Raw genomic sequence first — 26,125 nt, 5'->3', positions numbered from 1 at the left:
AAAATGGCCCAGGTAAGGTTATTTATTGTAGCATTGTCTATAGAACAAGCTCAGAAGCTACTAAATGTCCATTAATAGTAGAATGGATAAGTAAATTATGATATATCTCTACAGTTCTACAAAAGAATGAGAGTGTTCTATAGATAGTGAAAAGGAAATATTTCAATATACTTTGTAAGGTAAAAAACCCAAAGCCCAGAAAAATGTCTGTAGTATGCAACTATTTTTGTGACAAGGGGAGATATAATAATATATATTCAAGTTTGCTTATATTTGCATAAATATTGGAAAGAAGCTGATTTAGGCCGGGTGCCGTGGCTCATGCCTGTAATCCCTGCACTTTGGGAGGCCGAGGTGGGCGGGTCACAAGGTCAGGAAATCGAGACCATCCTGGCTAAGATGGTGAAACCCCGGCTCTACTAAAATACAAAAAATTAGCAGGGCGTGGTGGTGGGCGCCTGTGGTCCAGCTACTTGGGAGGCTGAGGTAGGAGAATGGTGTGAACCCGGGAGGCAGAGCTTGCAGTGAACTGAGATCATACCACTGCACTCCAGTCTGGGCAACAGAGCAAGACTCTGTCTCAAAAAGAAAAAAGAAACTGATTTAATAATAACTATGGTTATCTGATAAGAAGGGGAGAATAGGAATTGAAAGAGAACAAAGTTGGAAGGTGAAACTTTGGATAATTTTAAATTTTTACACCGTATGAATTTTTTCTTTATTAATAAACTTAGAAAATAAATTGAAATTAAAATGAATTCCATTAGGATAATGATGTAGCCAAGGTATATTGTAGGCAATGATTTTCTTCTTTCCGTATTTTTGATTAAGAGAGACATCAAAGGTGAGTGTAGATGGTGTCATTACTACTACTAAAAAACCAAAAAAACAAAAAACCAAAAATCCTCAAAATACATACTTAACCGAAAGTTGGCAAATAACATTTATAGGCACAAGGTCAGCACATTTTGTACCCTAAAGCGATTTTTACTATGTTTTCTGGGTGTGTGTCTGTTCTAGTCAGTTCTGATTGCTATAACAGAATACCATCAACTGGGTGGCTTAAACAACAAATACTTATTTCTCACAGTTCTGGAGACTAGAAGTCTGAGATCAGCATGCAGATGTGGCTGAGCCCCTGGTAAAGGTCCTCGTCCTGGTTGGCACATGGCCATCTTCTCTTGTATCCTCACATGGAACAGATTGAGAGAGAGAGCATGCAAGCACGGGCAAGCTCTCTAGTGTCTCTTCTAATAACTTCTAATCTAATCCGAGAGCTCCCCCCTCATGATCTCATCACCTCTCAAAGGCTCCACCTTCTAATACCATCACAATGGGCATGGGGTTTCAACATACAATATTTTGGGAGGCACAAGCATTCCCTCCGTAGCACTGACCCCTGGAGCTGCTTGAGCTGCTTTTAGAAAGGTTTTGTGTGTGTGTATATATATATATATGTTTCACCCTTATAACTTGAAGGCTGGTCAGTGTGCCTTCTCCTTATCCCTTTTTTGGTTATTTTTCCTGATCACTTGCATTAAAGCATTAGTATCAAATCAAAGAAAGATTAAATAAACGTAGTTAATATTAAGCAAAAATATAATAAAGGAATGGAGCTCACATGGCTTGGTATTGTTGTGTAGTATGTCACCCTCATGTGATTGTTGGCTAGACATTCTCCAACACATTGAAGAGAGGGGAGGGTTAGTGTATTAGTCCATTTTCACACTGCTGACAAAGACATACCTGAGAGTGGACAATTTACAACAAGAAGGAAATGTATTGGACTTACAGTTCCACGTGGCTGGCGAGATTTCACAATCATGGTGGAAGGTGAAAGGCACATCCCGTATGGTGGCAGACAAAAGAGAACTTGTGCAGGGAAATTCCCCTTTTTAAAACCATCAGATCTTGTGAGACTTATTCACAATCACAAGAACAGCACAGGAAAGACCTGCCCCCATGATTCAGTACCTCCCCCGCTGGGTCCCGTGGGAATTCAAGATGAGATTTGGGTGGGGACATAGCAAAACCGTATCAGATGGGAAAGAGGAAAATTAACATTTGCTGAGTTTTACATACAGTTTCATATTTCGTTCTTGTTGCAATATAATTTAGGTTGGTAAGCAACGTTTTCTTTTTTATAGATGAGGCTCAGAGAGGTCAGTGGAGTGAGGTATTGAACAAGTGCCTATCATTTCAGGGCCATCTCTTGCCGCTTCACCAAGTTTACTTTTTTCAAGTAATGCATAGTCTTAGTAAAAGACTTGATATGGGATACAGTTACAAAGGGATGACCAAGAAGAGGAATGTGTCAAAAATGGGAACAAAGGATATGAGAAGGGGAAGAAAGATAAACTGTGTTTGGTAGAAATGGTACCTTAGGCTTAAGTGAGCCATTTTGGGATTTTTTTCCATGCTTTTTGCCTCTACTACATTATCTTGATATGTGATCATTGGGTATAGCATTTTTGTTGTTGTTGTTGAGAGAGTGAGATATTTGAACGACACCTCTTTACAGTTACCTTCAATGGACTCCCTTCCTTTGAAGGCTGATGGGGCAGACTCAGCTAGTTGGATGTTCCATTGAGTCTTTGTTGCCCTTCGGTAAGCACATTGCTGATGAGGAGAACTGCAAGCATTAGAGCAAGATTCACATTTTTAAATGTTGTTTCATGAGTAACTTCTTTTGTCCTAGTAGTTATTTTTGTTCATGCTGCTAGTGGAAGGCCTCGGTCCTCAGTGGTAAATAGAAATCTCAGTAGCAGATAGTAAACAATAGGAGGAAGAAAAAAACCCTCAGATATAGACAAGGGCAGATCTGTTTATGGTGAAAATAAAAATGGATTGAAAATTATTTTTCTGGTACCTTGTTTCCTAGCATCCTGATGAAAAGAGATTGGAAGGCCTCTCCAAGCAACTGGACTGGGATGTTCGAAGCATTCAGCGCTGGTTTCGACAGAGACGCAATCAGGAGAAGCCAAGCACGCTGACGAGGTTCTGTGAGAGCATGTAAGCTGCTGTTTCTCTTTTTGAAAGAAAAGACCTAAGTACTCATGCCATCCCTGAGGTGAAAAATATAGATCTGTGCAGGCTTCAGCAGCCATTAAAAAGCTGCAGTCGGATAGGAAAATAGTTCAGGAAAAACACAGGAAGCAGTAGTTTGTAAGAATTTGTGATTTCCACTTTGGATACAGTAAATAAAGTTCACTTCTTAATGGAGTTTCTACAAAGTAAGCATATTATAAAAGGATCTACAATGGTCTTTTCAGTCAGTCATCTTTGAAATATAGCATTAAAAGTCTTTAGTTTTATAGATGTGGATAGTTTGAATTTTAATAAAGGCAACTTAGGTTCTTCCTACTAATAAAAACTGAGATATTAGGATATATTATCAGAGGGTTGTGGCAATCTTCTATATTCCTGGAGATTTAAGAAATGGCTATATTATATTTCTGGGTGAGTTTAATGAAGCATTGCTTGAAAGTGGGGGATGGAATGGAAGTCTCTTCCATCTCTGAAATGTGAACTTTATATAGTGTATAAATTATGTATCAATAAAGCTGTTAAAAATATTAAAAGACTCACAGAGAGCTCTTCCAGCACAGTGATATTTTGAAGTAGTGATACTTCATGCACTTACCTATAGGAAAAAAAGAAAAATACATTGAAACATTGAGAACATCCCCAACAAAGGGAAGAGCTGCCTAGAGAGTCATTACCCTATGTGGTCTTCCATCTTTTGGGTGTTACTGTTCCTATGTCTTCTAATAGTTTCTCCATTTCTTCTTTCAGGAGCTTTTTCCTGACACCTGGTCATTTAAACAATAGTGCTTTCAGTGTAGCTCTCTTAGTTGCAGGCCCTTTCTGTTTGGGGTTGAAGTTGCATTTTCAGCTTTGGCTTTCAATTATGTCAAAAAAGTATTTCAGTAATTGTATCCTTAGAGGGAAACCTAATGTTATAGGAGAAATGAATGGAAGGCAGAAAAATATCACAAATTCCTAGGGATGGGTAAATATGGAGAACATGAACAGGGTCTTTAGGAGGTTAGAATATTTATAAAGTCGTGAAAAACAACCTGGTAGATACAATCAGCAAAGCCCTCTCAGTAAATGAACTTAGTGGCAGTTTATGAGAGAAAGATTTATGTATCTGGGCTCTTGGTCAAAAGCCAAAATTGCTTCCCAGCTTGGCCTTGCCATATATCCAAAGGGCCTGGGCTCTGTCTTTGAGCCACAAGTCCGAGCAAGGGTGAAGTTGGGTCTCAGCACATGTCTATGTGCTGAACATCATATCTTTCCCTCCTCTGACTAACTTCTTTGGTAACTTGGTGCCAGCCCCTACTATGCTGAGTCTACACCAGTTTCTCTCAAATACCAGTGTATTTGAGATTTTAAGATAAGCATCAGTCACCTGAGGATCATGTTAAAATGCAGAATCTGATTTACTTGGTCTGGGATGGCAGCATTTTTAACAAGTTTCCACGTGATACTGGTGCCATTGGTCTATAGATCACACTTTGTGTAGCAAGTACTAACACTAGACCAGTGTCTATGTCTTCTCCATGAATTCCACAGGTCATTATGTGCATACCACAATAAATAAGACTGTCATAGTTATAATCAATTAAAAATGCTTCTAAATGATTGCTAGTGGTATGGTAATGTGGAGGCACAATGATGGGGAAGAGATGGTGCATAAAATAACATCATTTCTTCCCTCAAGAAACTTGTAATAGTGTTGTGGAAGTAAGACATAATATCTTAGTATGTGTAGGTCGAAGATAGATATTAGAAAATAATCAGATATGGGGCCAGGTGCGGTGGCTCACACCTGTAATCCCAGCACTTTGGGAGGCCAAGGCGGGCGGATCACGAGGTCAGGAGATTGAGACCATCCTGGCTAACATGGTGAAACCTTGTCTCTACTAAAATACAAAAGTTAGCCAGACGTGGTGGCGGGCGCCTGTAGTCTCAGCTACTTGGGAGGCTGAGGCAGGAGAATGGCATAAACCTGGGAGGCGGAGTTTGCAGTGAGCTGCGATTGCACCACTGCGCTCCTGCCTGGGCAACAGAGCGAGACTCCATCTCAAAAAAAAAAAAAAAAAAAAAAGAAAAGAAAAGAACCAGATTTATGTGTTGTAGGATTGATGTGGATAGTCAGTAAAGATTAAAGGAAAAAGATCAACTGTAGGTTGGGGTACACGGGGGGTTTGCTGGGATTAGAACTGGGTCAGTGTCAGTGGCCTATCATCTTTCTGTTGTGTGATATAGTATTGATGAAGTTTTATTTTGAAACTCTCTTCTTCCTTGGTTTCTGAGTTGCCACTAGATTCTCCTGCCTTTCCAAGGTCTTTTGTTTGCATCATTTATTCTGTTTGCTCTGTGGTCTTTAATGTGTTAATGACACTCCAGATTTAGTCTTCAATCTCATATTTTCCTTACCCTACCTTCCATTCTATGTGTTAAAATCATTTCCTTTCACCAGCTTCTTCCAAAGTCATGTGTACAGTGCAGATGTTTCTTCTGAGGCATCATTCTGCCAGCTCCAGCTAGCAATTCTAATTTGCTTCCACCCCTGACTTTACTTTTCCTATTGTTTTTATGCTTCCGTTTTGTCATAGGCTGGAAACTCAAGTCGATCAGCCACTGAGTTCTATTAATTCTTTGTAAATTCACCATTATAGCCCAGAATGCTTTCATATGTCTCCTTATTTTTTTTTATCTTCCATACACATAGACATTTTGTTTGCTACCAAAAAATCCCAAATTATTTTTCTAAAATACTACTATCCGTATGTTCTGATGCTTTAAAACTTTGATGATTTTAAGACAACTATAGGATAAATATTAGGTCCCTGGGCCTGATAACTAGAGTCTATCTTTTGCTTGTTTAATGTCTGTCACCCAAATGACATCTTCCTTCTAGAGGGTTGTGTTTTCACTGTCTGTGCCTTTTTCCTTCCTGCCTTGTATATGGTGTTCCAGGCCAGGAACTTCCTCTGCCTCACCCACTTATCCCCTCACCATTCTTCAAATCCCAGGCCCTCTGTGAAGGGTGGCCTGACTATTGGGACTGGAGTGAGCACAGCTTCCCCTACATCCTTAGAGTACTAGGAATTTAACCCTGAATCACATACTGCCTTATGTGGTTACTTAACTTGTGTAACTATTTCAGTTCCAGTTCTGTGTTGCTTGAAGACCACAGGGTCACATCTTGTTCTTTCATTCCTCTCAGTCTTTACCCCAACAGACAGACTCTGCCAAATAAATAATTTGTTATGACTGTGTGTTACAATGGCATTGTTTTGGAAAGAGTTGCTGACCTCATTTGTCACTTTGCTCCTATAAATGAGTACCTAATGTATACTGCCTTAGCATAAAATTTGTCTAGGAAAATTACCTGACTATGGAAAGCTCCATGACAATTTTAAAGACAGAAATTCAGAGGAAAGAATGGAATGGCAAAGGAGAACATTTAGAGAACACCATGAGGAATAAAGTAGAATTATAGTGGTCTGTGTATGCAAATGTGTGTGTCATACTTACTTACCTATATAAAAAAATATCTAGAATAGTTGTTCTTAACTAAGGATGCATTTCACGATCACCTAGTGATGTTTTCAAAATACACGTGCCCGAGCCCCATCCCAGGGTGTCAGGATGATGACTCAGGTACAATCTGAACATGTATATCATGGAAAAAAATGCCCCAAGTGCTTATAACACACATCCCTGGTTAAGAAGAAAGATAATTGCTGCTCAGAAATACTAAAAACCAAATGAGAAAACAACACAAATTTGGAGCTTGTCACCTGAGGGTCAAAATGTAAAGAATCTATAATTTTTCTGTTATATAAGTTTCTATTTTCCAAAATATAGAATTCCTTCAGGATAATTGTATTTCATCTTTCAGTAGTGTAGAATAGCACCAACATGCAAGCCAAACAGTGCTTGTAAGCATCTGCAGGCATGTCCAATTTCTGGCACATCCATTACATGTAGATGGACTGAGTAGGAGCTGTTTAGTGAGTAAAATGCTAATACATTGACGTGATTTTTTTTTCTCTTGCTTTATGTCAATCATTCACAGTCATGTGAGTTTTGACAAATACTTCTTGCAAAAGCGTTGAAATTCTTATTGGCAATTTAAATAGAGAATTTTAAGAGAGAGTGAAGAATTTATAAAAATGAGATGTCATGTGAGACGTTTTAGAAGCAACTGGTTCCTAGTGGAAGCAGGTGCCGGTTGGGATTATGCCTTTGGGCTGGTGAAGCTGTATCATCCTTCTCTGACGATTGCATCCAAGTGGTGGGTTTTTATCACTCAGGATAATATAAAATAAATAATTTGTTAAAATATTTGCTGGATATTACAGGAAGAAGCAGAGATAAGATGTCAGAATGAATGGCATTCCTTTCATTTGGACCCTACCTGTGCTGATCATTTTTGAGTATCGTGCAGTACATTTCATAGCACAGGTCTGGGAGGACATATAATATAGGGCTTTTATTTAAGCAGTCTCAAAGATTGGAAAGATGAATCTCCCGTATGTAATCTGAAAATCTATGGCAAGGAATATTCACACTAATACTCAGTGATTTGAATTGGAGCTTACTCCATATGCTGCTGAAGTTACGGAGTTTGTTGAGTAAGATGACAGCTCAAGATTCCCTTTTCTTTAGGAATTCCATTTTAGAATTGATACTGATTAAAACTATCCCCCAATGCTTCCATATTTGTATGCTTCTGTATAGTGGCAGCAGACTCATCAAAACCTGGGATCCTTTGGAAATTGTGACTATTTCTGCAAAAGAAGCCCTGTGATTTTTCTTAGTTTGTGATTCCATTGAATGTGAGCTAATTCATCATTGAAAAATGAATGGGTTAACCAGTTGCCTACATGCTTCTAACTTGGTCACCTTGAATCTAAATAGCAGTTTTTACAGCTGTTTATAAATTATCAGGGCTATCTTGTGACCGTCATAGAAAGTGGAGCCTAATAATTGATGACAGGGGAAGGGAAGTGAGGTCGTATAGGAAACAAGTAGTTGAGTCTCTCATATTCCTTTATTTCAGATTAGTCTTTTATCTGAGGAAATAGTATGGGGAATATGTTCAACATGTTTTCATAAACAGCCGCCTACTTGCAAAAAAAAATAAAAATAAAACCCTGAGTATTTGTAAACCATTTCCGTATATTTCATACTCTGGCGATGGACAAAGTTTTGCCAGAGAGAAAATTCAATTTTGATTATTTTCTCTCTTAGACCATGACAGGAGCGTCAATTACAAAATTTACTGCCAAAATTCTCCTCATAATGAATGCAGTTTTTGAAGGGGGAAATAAGAAGCTATTATCTTCTAGAGAAACGGCATCTTTTGTTTTTTCAGTACTAGGATACATGATCAGCAATGTGTAGATGCTGATTATAAGTCTGGGAAAAAAAATCATAAAATTGGTGGACAGTCTCTAGTTCTTGAAAAGTACAGGGTTGAGCTGTTTTGTTTATGTTACGGTGATAGTTGTGGTTGTTTTCCATTAATACAAAACAGTCCCTGGTTTGGAGAGCAACTTCTGTCATCCAAAGTACATTGTTATAGTCCTAGTTATTGCTCAGTGAATGTCTTGGTGTGCAAGACTATTACCTTAAACAGTTTTATATCTGCAGGTTGTATTCAGGTCAGTTTTAGCTTTGGGACAGAGGTCAGCAAACTTTTCTTATAAATGGCCCCAAAATAAATATTTTAGATCATATGGACCTTGTTGTAATTACAATTCTGCTGCAGCATAAAAGCAGCCAGAGACGATGCAAATATGCATGGCTGTGTTCCAGTGAAAGTGTATTTATGGATACTGAAATTTGAACATGTCATTTTCATGTGTCGTAAAGTATTATTCTTTAAAAAATACATTACAAAAAATAAAAGCTATTCTTAACCCATGGGCCATACAAAAACAGATGGCAGGCTGGATTTGGTCCTCTAGCCATAGTTTGCAGAACCCTGCTTTAGGGTTATAATACTATTTGTAGTTCTTTCAGAGTTTCGAGGAAGAGAATATAGTCTCCTAGTGCTAGGCACAGTCATCTATTTTTCAGAGTTTTGCCATTTAATAGAAAAATTTGAATAGTTCTGTAATTGGTATGCCTATCTCCAGTATTCCTGGGATATGGTGCCTTGATGGAGTGCAGTTTCATTTAGCCTAGCCAGGCACTCTTCAAATCTGTTAGTATCCTCAAGGCAGTATTGCTTTCATTACAGAAATTCTGAAGATCGATGAACTGTACTATGGACAGTCTGCTCTTTTGCCTCGAATAAGCCTTTGAAACCTTGCTCCCCTTGTTCTATTCTAGACCTACCATCTGTGGCCGGTGAACTCAGGTTTTCCATTTAGAACAAGCCTCACACATTCCTTGATGGCATATGGCTAGGCCTCTAATGCATGTGTGTTGGCTAATTAAGGAAAAAAGATTTTTGCTAAAAATATAAGACAGGCCATACCTTGGTCAGGCTGGCTGCATATTAACTACTGCTGTGCTCTGCCTACATTTGAGTGGTCAGTTTTTATTTAAGGCCTAAATTTCTAAAGGCTTTTAAAATAATATTTTTTTCAATAATTTTTGTTCAACATGGAATTGGATGGTAATAAAGAGGACAGAATGCAGAGGAATAACTGGATTTATTAAGGCCTCATGTTATTATTTAACCCTATTATTTTTTGAACCTATGTACTATTTTTTGTTGTTGTGTAATGTATTTTAAAAGTTGTTATTTGTTTCTGATTTAGAGCAGAATCATGCAAATCCTTATAATTGATTTTGATTGTAGAGGATTTATAAAAGTCTACATAATGTTCATACAAAACTGTAGGGGGAAAGACTTCAAAGCATACCATCCAGAAATAAATCCTTTTTCATTTACTGCTTATACAGTGTCATATTTTATACATGTACCCACACCAATGTTTATACGTCATGTGTGTCTGTACTTGGCACCTGCCCTTTTTGAAATGTTTTTTAATAGAACCAGTCTCATCAGAGTGCCTGAAGACGACTGTAGAAAGGTTATGTTTTATGCTTCATCTTCAGGATCTGTAAGTCATTGACCTGTGGGCAGTAGTATAGTCACTTGTGCTGTCATATGACATATGCATTCCTAAAAATGGCCACACCATGCAAAATCGCACAACAAAACAAAATAACTTAGGGTTTGTGAGAAGAATGGGTTAGGGACACAACACTGGGAAATTTCATCAGTGACACTTTGAAAATAAGCTAGGAACCTAATAAAAACAGGAGCAGTTTTATACACATTAAATGATTAAGAAATACATAGCTACTACAATAAATATGGCACTTGACCTTGAAATAGACCTAACATTTGCTTGTAGTGGCTGTTGCTGTGTTATCTCAGACTGTCATAACAAAATACCGCAGACTGTGTGGCTTAACAGAAATGTATTTTCTCACAGTTCTGGAGGCTGAAAGTCCCAGGTGACATAGGTTTGGTTTTTCCAGCGGCTTCTTTCCCTGTGTGTGCGCATCCCTGGTGTCTCTTCCTCTTCTTATAAGGACACCAATCATACTGGAATAGAGTCCTACCCTTATGACCTGATTTAACCTGAATTACCTTATTAACAGCCTCATCTCCCAAGACAGTCACATTGGGAGGTAGGGCTTCAACGTATGTATTCTGGGGGCACACAATTCAGTCCATAGCAATGTCAGAAGGGTGGCAGTAAGTTATTGTGAAGTGCTGGAAGGAGGAAGACCTGAAATCAGAGGGAAAGTTGCAGTACCAGATGGGTGTGGCTCATAGCTGGTGTGACTAAGGTAGCTTGGACATATTTGAAGAAAGTGTGTGTGTGTGCGCACATGTGTGTGTGCATATATGCTCCTAGGCCATTCAGTTCAGCCTGGTTCAGTTTTCTGTGTTCACCTAGTGTTTCTGGCAGACAAAATCAGATATAAGCAAATATGAAATCCGTGTTAGGCTCACATTAGAAGACATTCTCGCTTTTACCACAAGCCTGGTAGCAGGACCAGTGGGTCAGTGTGTGGTGAAGGCAGTGGGCTGTGGAGCTTGGGAGTCTACATTTGAGTCTTCTTTCTGATAAACACCTCTGGGGTATTTGGGAGGGTTGCTGGCCAACCTGTTCGTAAAATGGGCACATTAATAGTGTCTTCTTCATAGGGGTGTTGTAAATACTGGATGAATTAATATATATAAATGAAGTGTTTAGAAATGTGTCTTGCACATGGTATGGGGGTAGTGAGTCTCAGCTGCCTGAAGGTTGTCGGTTTCTGTTGTTACTCAAGTTGGGGTACCAGGAGCCGCAGCAAACAGCTATTAGTCTGTCACGGCCATGCCCTGGCCACATGGCTTCCTCAGAGCCACGAGCATGCTACCTAAGAGAGGTGGCTCTGATGTCATCATTTTGAGGAGAAGAGATCCAAGAAGATACAAGGAGAGCAGATTCTCCATTTAGGATGAAGCTCTTTCGTTCTGTGGAACCCCAAGGAGGCAGAATCCACGTGGATTCACAGGACTATCAACTTGCGCATTACTCACGCACAAGAAAAAGATGAAACACCATCGTGAGTGCAGAGCCTCGGCACCTTTGGCTTGCTGTTGTGTAGCAATGTGACAGAAGTGGATGAAGAAAGGTGTCCTACTTCATTAGGGGGTGATGCCCCCTGTGCCTCCAGAAGCCAAGGCTTTTGAGGCACCACATGAGAAATGTCAGAATACACAGTGAATGTCTTTTAACTTCAGAGATTTTAAATTTACCCAGGTGATTCTGAAGAGGACACAGCTTGCCTCTACCAGGAGGGATAGAGGAACAAAGCCTGGTCCTCTGTGGTGCTGGCTTTAGTAAAGCCACCTCTGCTGGAGCCTGGACACTCTGATCAGCCTTAGGAGGTCAGCGTGACTTCTGGGTACAGGAGCTTGCTCTTAAATGTAATATTTATTGGTTACCTCCTGTGTGCAGGAGAAGTACAAGAGGCAACTGATCTTGAAGAAATCTGAGGGTGGGAATCGAATCTACCTGGTTCATGGTCTGGCTCAAGCTCTGTTACCCCCAGCAAGTCCTTTAATGTTGCCAAGCCCCAGATTTTTCTTCTGTGAAAAGAGAATAATAGCTACTATTTATAAAGCCATTTGGGATTAAGTGAGGGGGTGTTTGTCTAATGTGCATCTCTCAGTGCTTGGTTCCCTTTCAAATGTAGTTGCAAAGTTGAGTAAGCAACAATTTCTGACCTTGCAGAACTCACAGGGACAATTGATTCTGCGCATTGGTAAAGTTATTTAATACCTTACAGGGAGCCATCAGTTGTAATACTCAAGCAAAGTGGTTCCCTTCTAGGGCCCCTTCCTTATGGCTCCAGTTATGGGTTATTCTGGGCCTTGTATCTTACTTTGCTATCAAGAGAATGACATTTTAGATTGTCGAAAAAGAAGCACTCTGTTGCTTCCTCTTGGGAATCCCGTCTGGCTTGCCCTCTCTTGCTCTCCTTCTCTTTCATGCTTCCTTCCTCCCTCCTTTGCAGTCACTTCCCATTGTCATAGAGGTAGGTGCCTTCTGCTTGGAGCCGGAGTGTTTGATTTCCTCCTGGCTATTCACCTTGCGGTTATTGGCTCATGGTAACCACATCATGGCAAGGATTAAAAGAATCTTCAACCATTACTAATTTGTCTGTTTGTCCTAAAAGTTGGCACATTGCACATGGCTTCTGATATTTGAATATAACACCTAGGAATGTAAGGGTGAAGGATTTTATGCATAAGATGGTGGTGGTTGAGGATGGGCATTTGGACTAAGTAACAGGGTATCAAGCTGCTTCTCAAGTTGGAATGATTTGAGCAGATTCCAAATGACTATTGGAATTAGGTTTGTGAGGTTTATTTATAGGCCTTCCCACATCCAAATTCATGATAAGCCCTACCCATGATAGGAAACTTAACTAAAAGCAATTGGAGCCAACTACTTTTATTCTATTTGATTTTTAAAATTTTTGTAGATACATAAATGGGTATATGTATTTATGGGGTATGTGAGATATTTTGGGGTATGTATTTATGGGGTATGTGAGATATTTTGGGGTATGTATTTATGAGGCATGTGAGATATTTTGACATAGGCATGCAACATGTAATAATCACATCACAGAATAAATGGGGTATCCATCACCTCAAGCATTTATCCTTTGTGTTACAGACAATCCAATTATACTCTTTTAATTATTTTTAAATTTACAATTCAGTTATTATTGACTGCAAGGTGAGCTGCTGGCAGATTTTACTATAGATTTGGGCACTATTTCTTATATTGGCCATTTACAGTGTCCTAGCAGTGGACAAGGGAGGCTGTTTACTGCTTTTAAGGTTCAACTGTGTAGAAAAGCTGGTGTACTGTTCCATGGAAGATATACTGTGAGTGAGGGAATGTTGCAGCGTTAAACACTTGGTGCACCGGCCAAGGTTAACAGCAGAATTGGCATTAGAGGCCCAAGTCTTGGCCATATTCCTTAATTCTGCAAAGTTCTCTAACTCCTGTACTGCCTTTAGCCACAGTTGTAATAAAATTGCATATTTTCAGCTTACATGTTAGTATATAGTAGGTTTTCTTGTAGATGTAGTGGGCATTAGTGCTGGCAGGAGACTTAGACCCTGACAAGAGAGGGGAAAGAGGTATTTCTTGAGGTATTTATACAGTTCAGATGCTGTGATGGAGCCTTTACATTTAAACAACAATCCTTTGTAATATGTTAGATATTAAAAGTTCTCATCCATGAATAAAGAGAAGTAAAGAGAGGTGGAATAACTGACCCAACACCACACAGCTACTAAGCATCAGAGTTGGGATTTGTACCCAGCTGAAGCACAATGTTAGAGAAATTCAGTAATATTATATTATTTTACTGCCTGCATAGCAAACATGGAAAGGGGGCAGTTTGGTCTTTTATTTGCACATGACAGCCTCCTTTCTCTTTCCTTTCCACCTCCAACTTATGAAGGGCTGGAGTTAAATTTGTTGCTTTCGCCTTGCCGCCCATATTGCACTTTTAGTTGTTCTCTACTAGAGCACTTGGAGACTTGCCGTGTTCACTGTTTGCATCTCTCTCTGCTGTTTGGCCATCAATACCTTGAGTTCTGGGACTGTGTCTTATTTATCTTTTCACCCCCACCACTCAGCACAATGTCTGGTGCTTTGTAAGGCCCCCAGAAATGTCCAGTGAATGAGTCAATTAACTGAACTTCAGGGATTGGAGTGAATCTCTAGGGACTAGAGGCCTGACTGTAATTAGAGAAAACTTGAGTTCATTCTTTCAAATAGTCCTAGGGAAGACTGAAAAGGGGAAGGAGGAGGCAGGAAGGGGTTTCTGGAGGAGGTGATACTGCTGAATTTTCAAGGATGGTTACATGGACCAAACGGAGAAAAAAAAAAGGAGTAACTGGAGCCCCAAAATCTCACAGATCACCACTAAAGAACATAGTCATGTACCCAAACACCACCTGTACTCCAATAACCTGTGGGGGAAAAAGGGATAAAATCACTGTTTTCTGGTGCTCAGAGTTTAAAGGGGAATCAGGCACAATAATTTAGCAGACAGACAGCAACAGGAGCATCTAGTTCTCCCTGGGGACAGGGCTAAGTCATCATATTGCAAATGAGTGAGTACTTGTTGGGTAGCAAACCAGATTTGAAATCAACAAATCTAAGAACTGGTCAATGTAGAGAGCTTCTTGTGAATAAATTTTGTGATAGATTTGGGGGACAGAATTACTACTGAAGTATATAGGCTAAGTGGGTTATATCACAGTTTATATTATTTTTATTTTTCAAAGGAAAAGTATTTATCTAGTGATGCCCATGGAACAATAAGTGACCATCCTGTAGTAGGATTCTGCGAGACATTCCAACTTTGGCACATACACCATTAAGCCTCACCGTGTTTATCATTGTTCTAGGTGCCGGGAGTCACTGAGATTGGAAATGCTTTATTTAGGACCTTCGGTGCTCCTTGTCAGTGGAACCCAGCTTTCATGCAGATCTGTCATGGAACTTTCTCTCAGTTCTCCTTTCCTTTTCTGTGGGTGACTGGGGGTGGAGCAGGAGTAGGTGAGGGGTTGGAGCAGGCCTGAATAGTAGGAGTGGTTTTGGCTTGTATGAGGTCCCACTAAGTGATCTGAAGCCTGGGATATGGTTTGCAGAAAAATGGAAACTGAGTGAGACATTCTCAGTGTTTGAGGAATGTAGGCCATGTAGTATTTTATGAGAAGGTAGGAAGGGATTAAAACTGCACCTGTATCTCTCGTTGATAGGCCCAAACAGATCTCCAGAAGAAGCCAAATGCAGAATTTCTTCTAAAATTGTCCTTTAGATGTACTTTTCAGTGGACACTCGTATTTCCCTTCCATTATTCATTGAGGTAATACTGCCCTACTGTTTTCTCTCCCATTTTAGTCAGGGAAGTGTGTCCAACTTGAACTGATTTCAGTTCTTATTGATTCCAGTTCTGAAATAAGACTTGAACTTGTGTGCATCATTTCCATTGGATTGATTTAAAAATAAAATATTGTCTTATCTGGAACTATGAAGCATTTACATGAATCCTGGCTAAATCTTTGGTGTGTTAAAACCTAAAAGCTTCTCTTACTCCATGACAGTTAAGCTGTTCTTTCTGTTTCTTTCCAATACTTACGTGGCTCAATAAGCTTTGTTTTTTTGTTTGTTTGTTTTTGTTTTTGTTTTTTGTAAAGCATTTACTATCTGCTGGGTTCTGTATTTGCTGCTAGATGAAAAAAACAGGATCTCTTCCCTTGATACATAAATGGTAATATCTCTTTATTTTATCATCATCCTTAGGATGAACAAACAATCCTCCATTTCGTTATCCATAAAACAAGGCAATCACCTTAAAAACCTGATAAAGTTGTTATTTAATATAGTGATTAAATAAAATGATTCATATAAAGCACCTACAATATTGCCAAACACGTAGTCAGAGCTCAAGAAAACTAATTAATTTTGATCAATTCAATTAGTACTAAGGGCTGCCAAAATGAATTGAATTCACCTACCTAATCAAATAATATCATTCTAAGCTTGCTTAATACTTTTGGGTATACATTAGTACCATGCGCCTTTTATCTGGGCTTTGTTTCTATTAAATCCCCAAATGTTTGAAGGTAAAATTATTTGGCAGATTTGATATGATGATTTTTGTTGGAGGAGTTAAAGCTCATAGTTTTATTTTCTTCTTCTTTTCCTTCTTCAAAGAAAAGCTTCTTGTTGAGAACATGATTTTCTGGCTTTCTTTTAAAGTGGCATGTAATTTGAAACCATGGTTCCTTACTTGTGTAAACAGTAGGGTGAGGTCCTTGTGGTAGAACTGGAAGGTTTCTATCTTAGGCCAAGAGGACAGCTCTGACTGCCAGCGCTACCTGCCTGTCTCTAGCACTGACCAGCTTCCTCAGCCTCGATTTCTTGAAACTTAACCTTCTTGAAACTCAAAAGAGTACCTTGAATTTAAAATGGGGCCATTACAAAACACAGAGCACTGGTGCCTTATGTATTCGTCCGTTTCCAGACTGCTTTAAAGGTACTACCAGAGACTAGATAATTCATAAAGAAAGGAGGTTTAATTGACTTACAGTTTCTCATGGCTAGGGAGGCCTTAGGAAACTTACAATCATGGCAGAAGGCAAGGGGAAGCAAGGCAGGCACGTCTTACATGGTGGCAGGGGAGAGTGAGAGTGAGGAAGTGGCACTTCCTCACTCTCTATAAAACTATCAGCTTTCGTGAGAACTCACTCACTATCAAGAAACTGCCACCATGATCCAATCATCTCCCACCAGGTTCCTCCCTTAACATGTGGGGATTATATTTCGAGATGGGATTTGGATGGGGACACAGAACCAAACCATATCACCTTGTAAGCGCATAATAAATGTTAGCTAGTATACTAATGATAGCACTATAGTAGCACTGTGATTGCCTCTGAAGCAAAGAAGGCCCTTCTCTATATGGACTCCCTTCTTGAACAAGTTTTTATTCTTTTCCTAAGAATTTTATGAGAATTTTAACAATCCGTTTCTCTCTGGCTTGTGCTATCAGGTGAGGGTGCCATGCTTCTTCCCACCCGTTGGCCTTTGCTCAAGTTCTGCCCACCTGCCCCAATCTAGGATGCCCTTCCCCTGCTGTGACAAATACCTGCTCCTCCATTAAGACTCAGTTCACCTTCATTTAGGAAACCATGGATATTTACTGGGTGATGACTCAATGCCAGGAACGGTACTTAGTGTCTAGTGAAGTTGCCTTAGAGAGGAGCACAGAGCGTTCATTTGTGGTAACAGGAGGGAAGTCTAGGCAGGGACATAGGGAGGTAGAGTCAGGTAAGTCTCTTCTGGCTGTCTCCATCATCCCAGTGAAACAGGAAACGGGCATCAGAGGAGAGTGAAGAGGGAGGAGGAAGTATTGGCATTTTGAGGAGTGGGGAGAAAGTGTGAAACAATTTTCTGAAGATATGTTGATTAATTTCTTTGTTTGGCATGTCTGTCTGCACGTGGGTGGCAGATAGTGTGGGTGAGGGATACAAGTACATTGTCGTTTCTGGGGAATAAGAGGTGTAGGTGCCAGTAGGGTGCAGTCACTCGCAAGTCACTGTGTCCCAGTCCAAAAAGCCCAGGAGTGGGGTGGAACCTTCACAGTATAATGAATCACTATGGGAATGGGAAACTAGGTTGAAAGCAAGGTTGGGAGGTTTGGAGCCCTTGCTCAGATATTTGGTGCAGATTAGCTGCAGGCATTTATCAGACCAGACTGTGGAACCAGTAAACATTTATTTTTTATCGTTTTCACATTGTTTACAGGAAGAGAGAGGACAAGTCTCTTATGTCCCTCAGTCAGTCTGTAGCTTTTGAAGATACTGAGGATATAAAACCAACCTATGGAGCCTACTTTGCATTTTATTACCTTGAAGGAAAACGTTACCATGTTCATAAAGTACTTTTGTGTCTTTTAGTTCATTATCCAGTAAGCTGCTGAGGTAGTAAATTTTTGTTAAATTGGATGATGTTCCATTCTAAACTCCCTTCTCTCCTAAAAAAATTCTGTGCCACATACTGAAGATGCTTAAGCTGCCACATGGATTTCTCTTGAGTTTTAGATGATTTGATGCATTAGACGTTTTTATTTAATTTATGCTTTTAATTTCAGGATACACATCCAGATATGCCTGCAGCCAACCAGACAGTTCTCTAAAGCTGTATAAAAATAAGAGAGAAAGGAGAGAAAAGAAAAAAAGCAGCATGTTTTTATTTCTTTTCTAGTTTTTTCTCTTTATACTTTCCATATTATATCCTCATTAGGTGTTTTAGATCCAGGTTTCTTGCTTTTAAAAAAAGGTTTTTACTTGGAAGACAGCCAAATAGCAAATAAAGAACCATAAGGGATGCATTGTAAAATCCTATGGGTGTAAATTTTCTTGGTGCTTAAAAGTAATCCTCGGCCTTTGATAATTATCTCAAAATTTTCTCCTAACATTATTAAATGTCTCTCTTTTACAAGATATGATTTCATGGCTGAACTCAAATCAGAGATTTATATGTAAATATAATAAAGTTTTAATCTGAACAGGAACAAAATAACAGTTCCTTTGGTTAAATATAATAAAGTTTTAATCTGAACAGGAAGAAAATAACAATTCCTTTGGTTATTTTTATTATGAAAATTTTGATATGCCCAAAAGGAGAGAGAATAGTATAATGAATTCCCATGTATCCGTCATATAGCTTTGACAGTGGTACACATTCTGCCATCTTCTTACGATATTAATTCTTAAAGGGAAAGTTGTAAAAGTTATTTTAAAGACTTTGGTATAGTGTATATTTCTTTGGAGGAAAAGTGGTGGTGTGATTGTCAAGCAGCCCATGCTGTTGGCGAGGGTGCACTGGAGAGCAGCCCTCACTTTTTTTAATATATAAAACATTAAAACAGGATGTAGGTTCTAGGTAAGGTATTTAATATGGGTTGGGGCTTCCAAATTAGAGACCTAGAGCTTGCAAACGTGTTTTTTAAAAAATCCTGTCTCTTAGTTCTCCGTGGCCTCAAGTCCACCAAAGTCACCAATACTTCTTCTCCAGTTCCTTCCTTGCGTGCCATGCTCTAGTAAGAATGAACTGCTCAAAGTTCTCTGTGCATTCCGTCCCAGGGACTTCCACACCCCCTTTTCTTCTACGTTTGATTCTTATTCATTTCTTTGAAGTCTAGCTTAGGCACCCTTTCTCCTCTGAGATTTCTACGCATCACCCCAACCCTTGCCTGGCACAGGTATACCCACCTGGTGCTTCCATGAGAGCCCTCCCCATCTCTGCTGTGCTCTGGATTAAGATCTAAACTGGGAACCCTGCAGGACCTGCAGGGCTCTGCATGGTCCAGATCTGGGCTGTGGACCTCCCTGACTTCATCTCTCCCAGCTCCTCTTGCTGCGCTTCAGTGATGTCAAGGTGCTCTTTGCTTGCTGGGCTCGTTCCTGCCTCTTGGCCTTTGCGCTTATGCTTTCCCATCGTCCTGGAACGTTCTGCTCCACATTTTCGACTTTCTTCAGCTCCCTAGTGCCCCCCAATCCATAGGCCCCTTGATAATCACAACACTACTTTTCCGCCCAAGAAACATACTCTATACCAACTTCTGCGCTAATCATTGTCTTAGTTTGACTCACATCCTTGCCGTTTAACAGGTATTCCCAAACACCATAATTTAGTTTTGCCTATTTAAAAACCTAATACAAGTAGAATGTGCTTAGATGTGTTTCTTATAGATAACATATGGTGGGATTTTGTTTTATTCAGTCCGGACACATTTGTTCTTTTTCCCACCAGAGCTTATTTCATATGTGCTTAATACAATCATTTTTACATGCTTTTACAGCTTCATCTTGTTTTGTGCTTTCTATTTTTGCCTATTTTATGTTTCTTTTTCTCCCTTTTCTTGACTTGATTCCATTTTCCCTTTTAGTTTTGAAATTATATACTCAATTTTAGTTATTTTGGTGGTTATCCTAGAAATTACAATGGGTATACCTAAGTTATCAAAATGCAATGTTGACCCCTCTTTTACCCTCCTAGAAAATCCAAGGTGTTTAGAATATTTTATTTCCATGTTCCCTCTTCTGACTTGTTACTTTTGTCATGGCTTTTATTCCGTGTTATTAATCTTAGAGACATTATTAACCTTAAACAACAGAGACTTTTTTTTTTTTTTTTTTGAGACGGAGTCTCACTCTGCCCCCAGGCTGGGGTGCAGTGGCACGATCTGGGCTCACTACAAGCTCCGCCTCCCGGGTTCATGCCATTCTCCTGCCTCAGCCTCCCGAGTAGCTGGGACTACAGGCGCCCGCTGCTATGCCCCTCTAATTTTTTTGTATTTTTAGTAGAGATGGGATTTCACTGTGTTAGCCAGGATGGTCTCGATCTCCTGACCTCATGATCCACCCATCTCGGCCTCCCAAAGTGCTGGGATTACAGGAGTGAGCCACCATGCCTGGCCCAATTGCTATCTTTATCAGTTCTGGAGATTTCTCAGTCATTACTTCTTTAAATATTGCTTCTTCTCTGCTCTCACTGTTTTCTTCTTCTGTAATTACAGTTAAATGTATTTTAGATCCTCTCACTACCCTCATGAGTTCTAACTTTCCTTCTATGTTGTTCATTGTTTCTGTTTCTCTGGCCATATGTTAGATGTCATCTGACATATCTTTCAAATTACGAATTCCCTTTTAACTATTTCTGTTTATTATCCTGTACTTCTAGTTTTTAATTTGGTTAGTATATATTTTTATTTATAAAAGTTATATTTAATCTTTTAAAAACCTGCTTGGTTGGTTTTCATAGTTTCCTGTTCTTTTCAGATACTTTTTATGTGGTCTTTTATTTTTTTACATAGGGAAGCATACAGTTGTTTTACAGTCTGTATTTGACAGTTCCAATATTTGTGGGTGTGTTTCTGATTCTAATTCATGGAACCTGTTTTTCCTTGTGTGCTTAGTTGTGTACTACTCTTTATTCTTAGGAAATATTAAGGAGGGAGAATCTTGAGGCCTAGGAAAATGATGATTCTCTCAGAGAGTTTATGCTTATGCTCCTGTCCGGCATGGATGATACCCCAGCCCAGGATCACCCCAGACCAAGCACATGACTTACCATGACTCCCAGGTCCACCTGGGCTAACTCCCCATGACCGTAACCACCTTGGTGATGGTCACAGTGTGGGTCTGTTACCACAACTTCTCATTGTGTTATTTTCCTTTCCCTTTTTCCCTTCTTCTGCTTAGTGCCGAGGCGACCATCTCTGAAGTTTCCCAGAATTCGGGGTAGAGGTGAGGTTTATGTCTGGCACACACTCATCCTATGGATGTTATATCTTGGGGTCCCAGCTTAATATGCGCAGTGGCGGTATTTTCTATAATATCCTCCACATCAGGTGGGCACTGGGCCTAGATTCTTCCCCCTTTCCTCCAGGGGCTGCCAAAACAGAAACCCAGATTAACTCATGGTAGAGATGCCTTTGGGCCAGAAGGAACTATGGTGTTCTACTTAGGTCTCTGGGTTCCTAGTTTCCCTCAGATTTTTATTCTGAGAGCTTCTTACTATCTTGTCAAACTCTGATACTTTTAACGATATTTTTTAAATTGAGAAGTTTAGTTGTTTTTAATAGAGAGCACGGGGTTTGTCTGACTAGCCTAGCCTGCTGTGTCTGGGAAAGGAAGTATTAATAAGACCTTAAATCATTTAATAACTATTATCTAGTACTGAAAAAAATGTGTGCTATGCAAACACGAGGTTTCAAATGTGGTCAGTCAGGATTTGAAAACTAGAATTTTCATATACCTTTATTTTATGTGATGCATTATTTTAATATTGATGTGAAGTTAAACAAGGTCAGTGTGGCCTTGTGTCCAGTGCAATTCCCAACTTTGACTGCAACAGTTTCCTGAAATTGCATGTATACGACAGCTTTAGGTGCCTGAATTCACAGTGAGCTAGTGAAATAGCTGGTGATTTCTTAGTGAACCAGTGAAATAGCCATCCTTTCCAGGCACCCACAGTGTACAGTTATGGTATAGAGGGGCCTTGATGGGCATGGCCTTTGAAAGACATGAAAGCTATAGATTAGCCTATATTGTTGTCTGGTATGTAGTAGGTAGTAACTGAAAAACAGACAATTGCCTAACATGTGCCAGAAAGCAACATAGGCAAGGCTTGCGGTTACAAAATAATGCATAGACAAATGTACATTTAATCAGATTTGGCTGGCCTGAGGGAATGGTGGATATACACAGCACAGACTGATCAATTTGGTAGTGTTAAGCAGAAAATTGCTCTTATAGGACAAGAATATTGTAAAATTTTGAACCTTAGAAATATGCACTAATGATAGTGTGGTGTAGGAATAGATAGAGATGGGGAGGGCGTTGAGACAGGTACAAATAAGTAGTGTGTGTGGATTGACGGGCATGTCCTTTTGGCAGAGAGACTCCACCAAGAAAGTGATTGGGAAATGCACCAGTTAAGAAAAGTGTGAGAGAAGAAAACACTTTAGTTCTGACATTCAAGAAACAGCCCCACTCTGATTTGGATAGGGGCAAAGCCTAACTGCAGATCGTTTTTCAGCCAACTACAGAATCTTTTTAGCTTTCCTTGCTTCTTTTTCATTTGCTTTCTCTTTCGAATTTGAGGAGTAGGTTGCAGTTTAACCACATGCAATGAGTTGAGGCCTCTTGGGTGGCCTCCCTGGGTCTTAGACCAAACCAGTCATTAGGCTTTTAGAGAATAATTTTAAAATGCCATCCCTTAATATTATCGGGGTTGTTTGAACTATGAGAAGAAGATAATGAGCATGAAGCAGGACCTTTAGAGGACTAGGTTGTCTGGAGTTTGTAGTTAGTTGAAAGGCTGCAGGGTCCATTTATTCCTGTAATTTTATTTGCCTTCCTGCTCTCATGTATCATTATTTGTCATCCATGGATATGGAATTCATTCTATCATTCAATAAAATGAATGCTGACTCTGTGCTGGCTGCTTTTCGAGGCCTTGTGAATATTCTCTGTTTGGTGATTATCGTAATGGCCTTTTGCCATCATGACCTAGCCTTTTGCCATCATGACGGCATCTGACATGTACTGAATACTTAGAATGTACGAAGATGCTTCCTTAGTCATCTTATTTAATCCTTCCAACAATCTCATTGGCTAGATGGTTTTACCCTAATTTTAAAAAGGTTAAGCAGTTTACCCATGATATGTAATGAAGAGTCAGGATCTGTTTGTGACTGGCCCTAATGCCTACACTTCCTAAGTAATTTCCTAAGTAATCAAAGCTGCTTTTAAGATTAACTTTCTCCAGAGATGCAGGTACTGCTCAATCCTTTTTTATGGCTGAGTCACAGACATAATGAATACTGCCAGTGAGCTGCAGTGAAACTGTATCTTTACAAAAAAAAAATGTTTTTTAGGTTTCTCAACTCCCATGTTTTTGCTGTTTGCCTGATACCCCTCTGTGGAAATTAACAAACCTTTTGCAGTTGGTTTTTCAGTAATATCTATCTACATAGAAAAACTTCACAGTGGAATCTGTATGTGTAATATATGTGAGAGAGAAAGACAGACATAATGCTGTCATGATTATTAAGCCATGACCAAACTGTATATGCACATACACACAGCTTCTGTGAGTCTCACTGAGACTAAATTTGGCCACACATTCCCTAATTTCTTTTTACACAATTTCCCCATTTCACTAGACCTTTTCCCTAACATGGGTTTATCCCAACAACTCTGTCAAAACAGGTAATGGTGGGGCACCAATCACTTGGAGTTTGATAACACTGTTTGAATTAAAGTCTATTCACATACTTCAAAGTATTCTTTCACTGAAATTGAGAGGTGCTCATTGGCAACTTCATATGGAGAATTTGCCATAAAATTTTTGCCATAAAAAAGGGCAAATCCCTTTTTTAACTCTAGACATCAACAAACAAAAATGGCTGCAAGAAATTGTGGGTTTTTTGTTTGATTTTTGTTTTATGACACAGAGTAGTTAATAACAAGGCTTGGATTATTTTCCTGTGAAATGGTTGGAGGAAGTATAAAATATGTAAGTCAATATTATCTCTAGATTTATGGCTGCACTCGGTGTCAATTTTGGAGCTCTCAGTGAAAGAGATGGCAGAAAGAGTTAGCAGGATTTCGTGTTCTGTCTTAAGAATTTAACAAAAAGAAATGCCAACTCCATATTTGCTGAGCAATAAGAGGTGGTTGATTCTTCCAGTTGAAGTGGTACTGAGTGTGCAAATGGTTTGTGTTCCTTGACCCATGTCAGGAAACACACGACTCACTGATTCTCTGGGGCCCAGCCATTAATAGCAGTGGAGATTCATGCTTACAGGACGCTGAATGAACAGTGCCTGTCTGGGTCCAGATAGAAGGCATTTAAGACCAGATTCTTGGTCACTCTCCTTCTTTCACTCATTCACCTAACAGTATTCATTAAGCACGTATCATATGCTGAGCAATAGGTGCAGGAGACAGTGATGGACAAGGCACGGTGTCATTCCCCAAGGAGCTCATGTTCTACTTTCTTCTGCTATCCTTGTCTCTCCCCTGATAAGTATGGTCTAATGGTTAAATGCTCAGGCTACGAAGTCAGACAGATCTGAACTAAAGCCTTCTGCTTACCAGATGTGTGATGTTGGCCAAGCCAATTCTGCCTCAGTAAGACTCCCTTTCTTCATGTACAACATAGGTGGAAGGCAGATTGTATAGGGAAAGGTCTTTTCACCATGCCTGTGGTGTGGCAGATGCTCCATGGATGTTACCTAGCACCACTGAAGTTTTCTAATTGTTATAATTACATTCTGGCCCTAGGGTTTGAGGAAAAAAGAAAAATGTTTGAAATAAATGGGAAGAATGTGGATCATGGATATGCCAGAAGGAAGAACCAGAGGCTCATAAAGACAGAGTAGAAGCCCATCAGAAAAATATGTGGGCTGGTCCTTCACAAATCTTGGGCCACATATCTCCCTATGTGACATCTTTCCCCTTCCAGGCATCATTTCAACCTGATTTAAGTTCAAATGTTACACAACTAGGGAGGGAAATGTTGCGCAGCTAGGGCATTTAGATTCTACAATATAAGTTATCTTGAGTACCATCCTGCTAATGGCAGGTTAAGATACTTTATTTTTTTGAGACAGGGTCTTACTCTGTCACCCCAGCTGCAGTACAGTGGCATGATCACGGCTCACTGCAGCCTTGACTTCCTGGGCTCAAGTGATCCTCCCATCTCAGCCTCCCAGTTAGCTGGGACTACAGGCTTGCACCACCACACCTGGCTAATTTTTGTATTTTTTTGTAGAGATGGAGTTTTGTGATGTTGCCCAGGCTGTTAAGATACCATTAAAAAAAAAAAAAGGAAAAAGGAAGCTTACCATGTGTAGAGCTATCTTTTAGATAGTCAAAGATGACACTTTGACTTGGAACTAAAGAAAATCAGGACTAAAACAACATTTCTTTCCTTTGCCCATTTTAAAACACCCTTTGAAAGCATTTGTGTAAAATAGCCCTCATTTATTTATTAGGTGGAAGATATTTATTTTCAGTGGAAATGAAGATAATTGCAAATTAGATTTTGCCCAAGTATATAGAAGAGGTGTACATTTTATTGTTTTTCTTCCTTTACTTGTGTACCTCGAGAGAAGGCTCAAAGGGCTGTCCGATCTTCAAAAATAGCCAAGATTGTGTTTATTGGAAATATTTTAACTGTGGAGTTACCCAACACTAGACACATAGATAAAACGATTGTTTGGGTCCATTTCATTTTTTTTTTATTATTATACTTTAAGTTCTAGGGTACATGTGCACAATGTGCAGGTTTGTTACATATGTATACATGTGCCATGTTGGTGTGCTGCACCCATTAACTCGTCATTTACATTAGGTATGTCTCCTAATGCTATCCCTCCCCCCTCCCCACAATAGGACCCGGTGTGTGATGATCCCCTTCCTGTGTCCAAGTGATCTCATTGTTCAATTCCCACCTATGATTGAGAACATGCG

At 39.6% G+C, this 26,125-nt stretch overlaps 1 protein-coding gene across 1 annotated transcript in view; it reads left to right on the top strand.

Moving 5' to 3' along the window:
• The window catches only part of CERS6 (ceramide synthase 6), a 325,522-nt gene that overhangs the window by 110,277 nt on the left and 189,120 nt on the right, over positions 1 to 26,125 (top strand). The window contains exon 3 of the mRNA XM_017859910.1: positions 2,882 to 3,012. Coding sequence (XP_017715399.1) covers positions 2,882 to 3,012 — 131 coding nt within the window. The remainder of the gene's footprint in view (positions 1 to 2,881; positions 3,013 to 26,125) is intronic.

The sequence above is a fragment of the Rhinopithecus bieti genome, unplaced genomic scaffold (assembly GCF_001698545.2).
Source record: "Rhinopithecus bieti isolate Rb0 unplaced genomic scaffold, ASM169854v2 scaffold_52879, whole genome shotgun sequence".
Lineage (NCBI taxonomy): Eukaryota > Metazoa > Chordata > Mammalia > Primates > Cercopithecidae > Rhinopithecus > Rhinopithecus bieti.
This window is presented reverse-complemented; position numbering and strand designations above follow the sequence as displayed.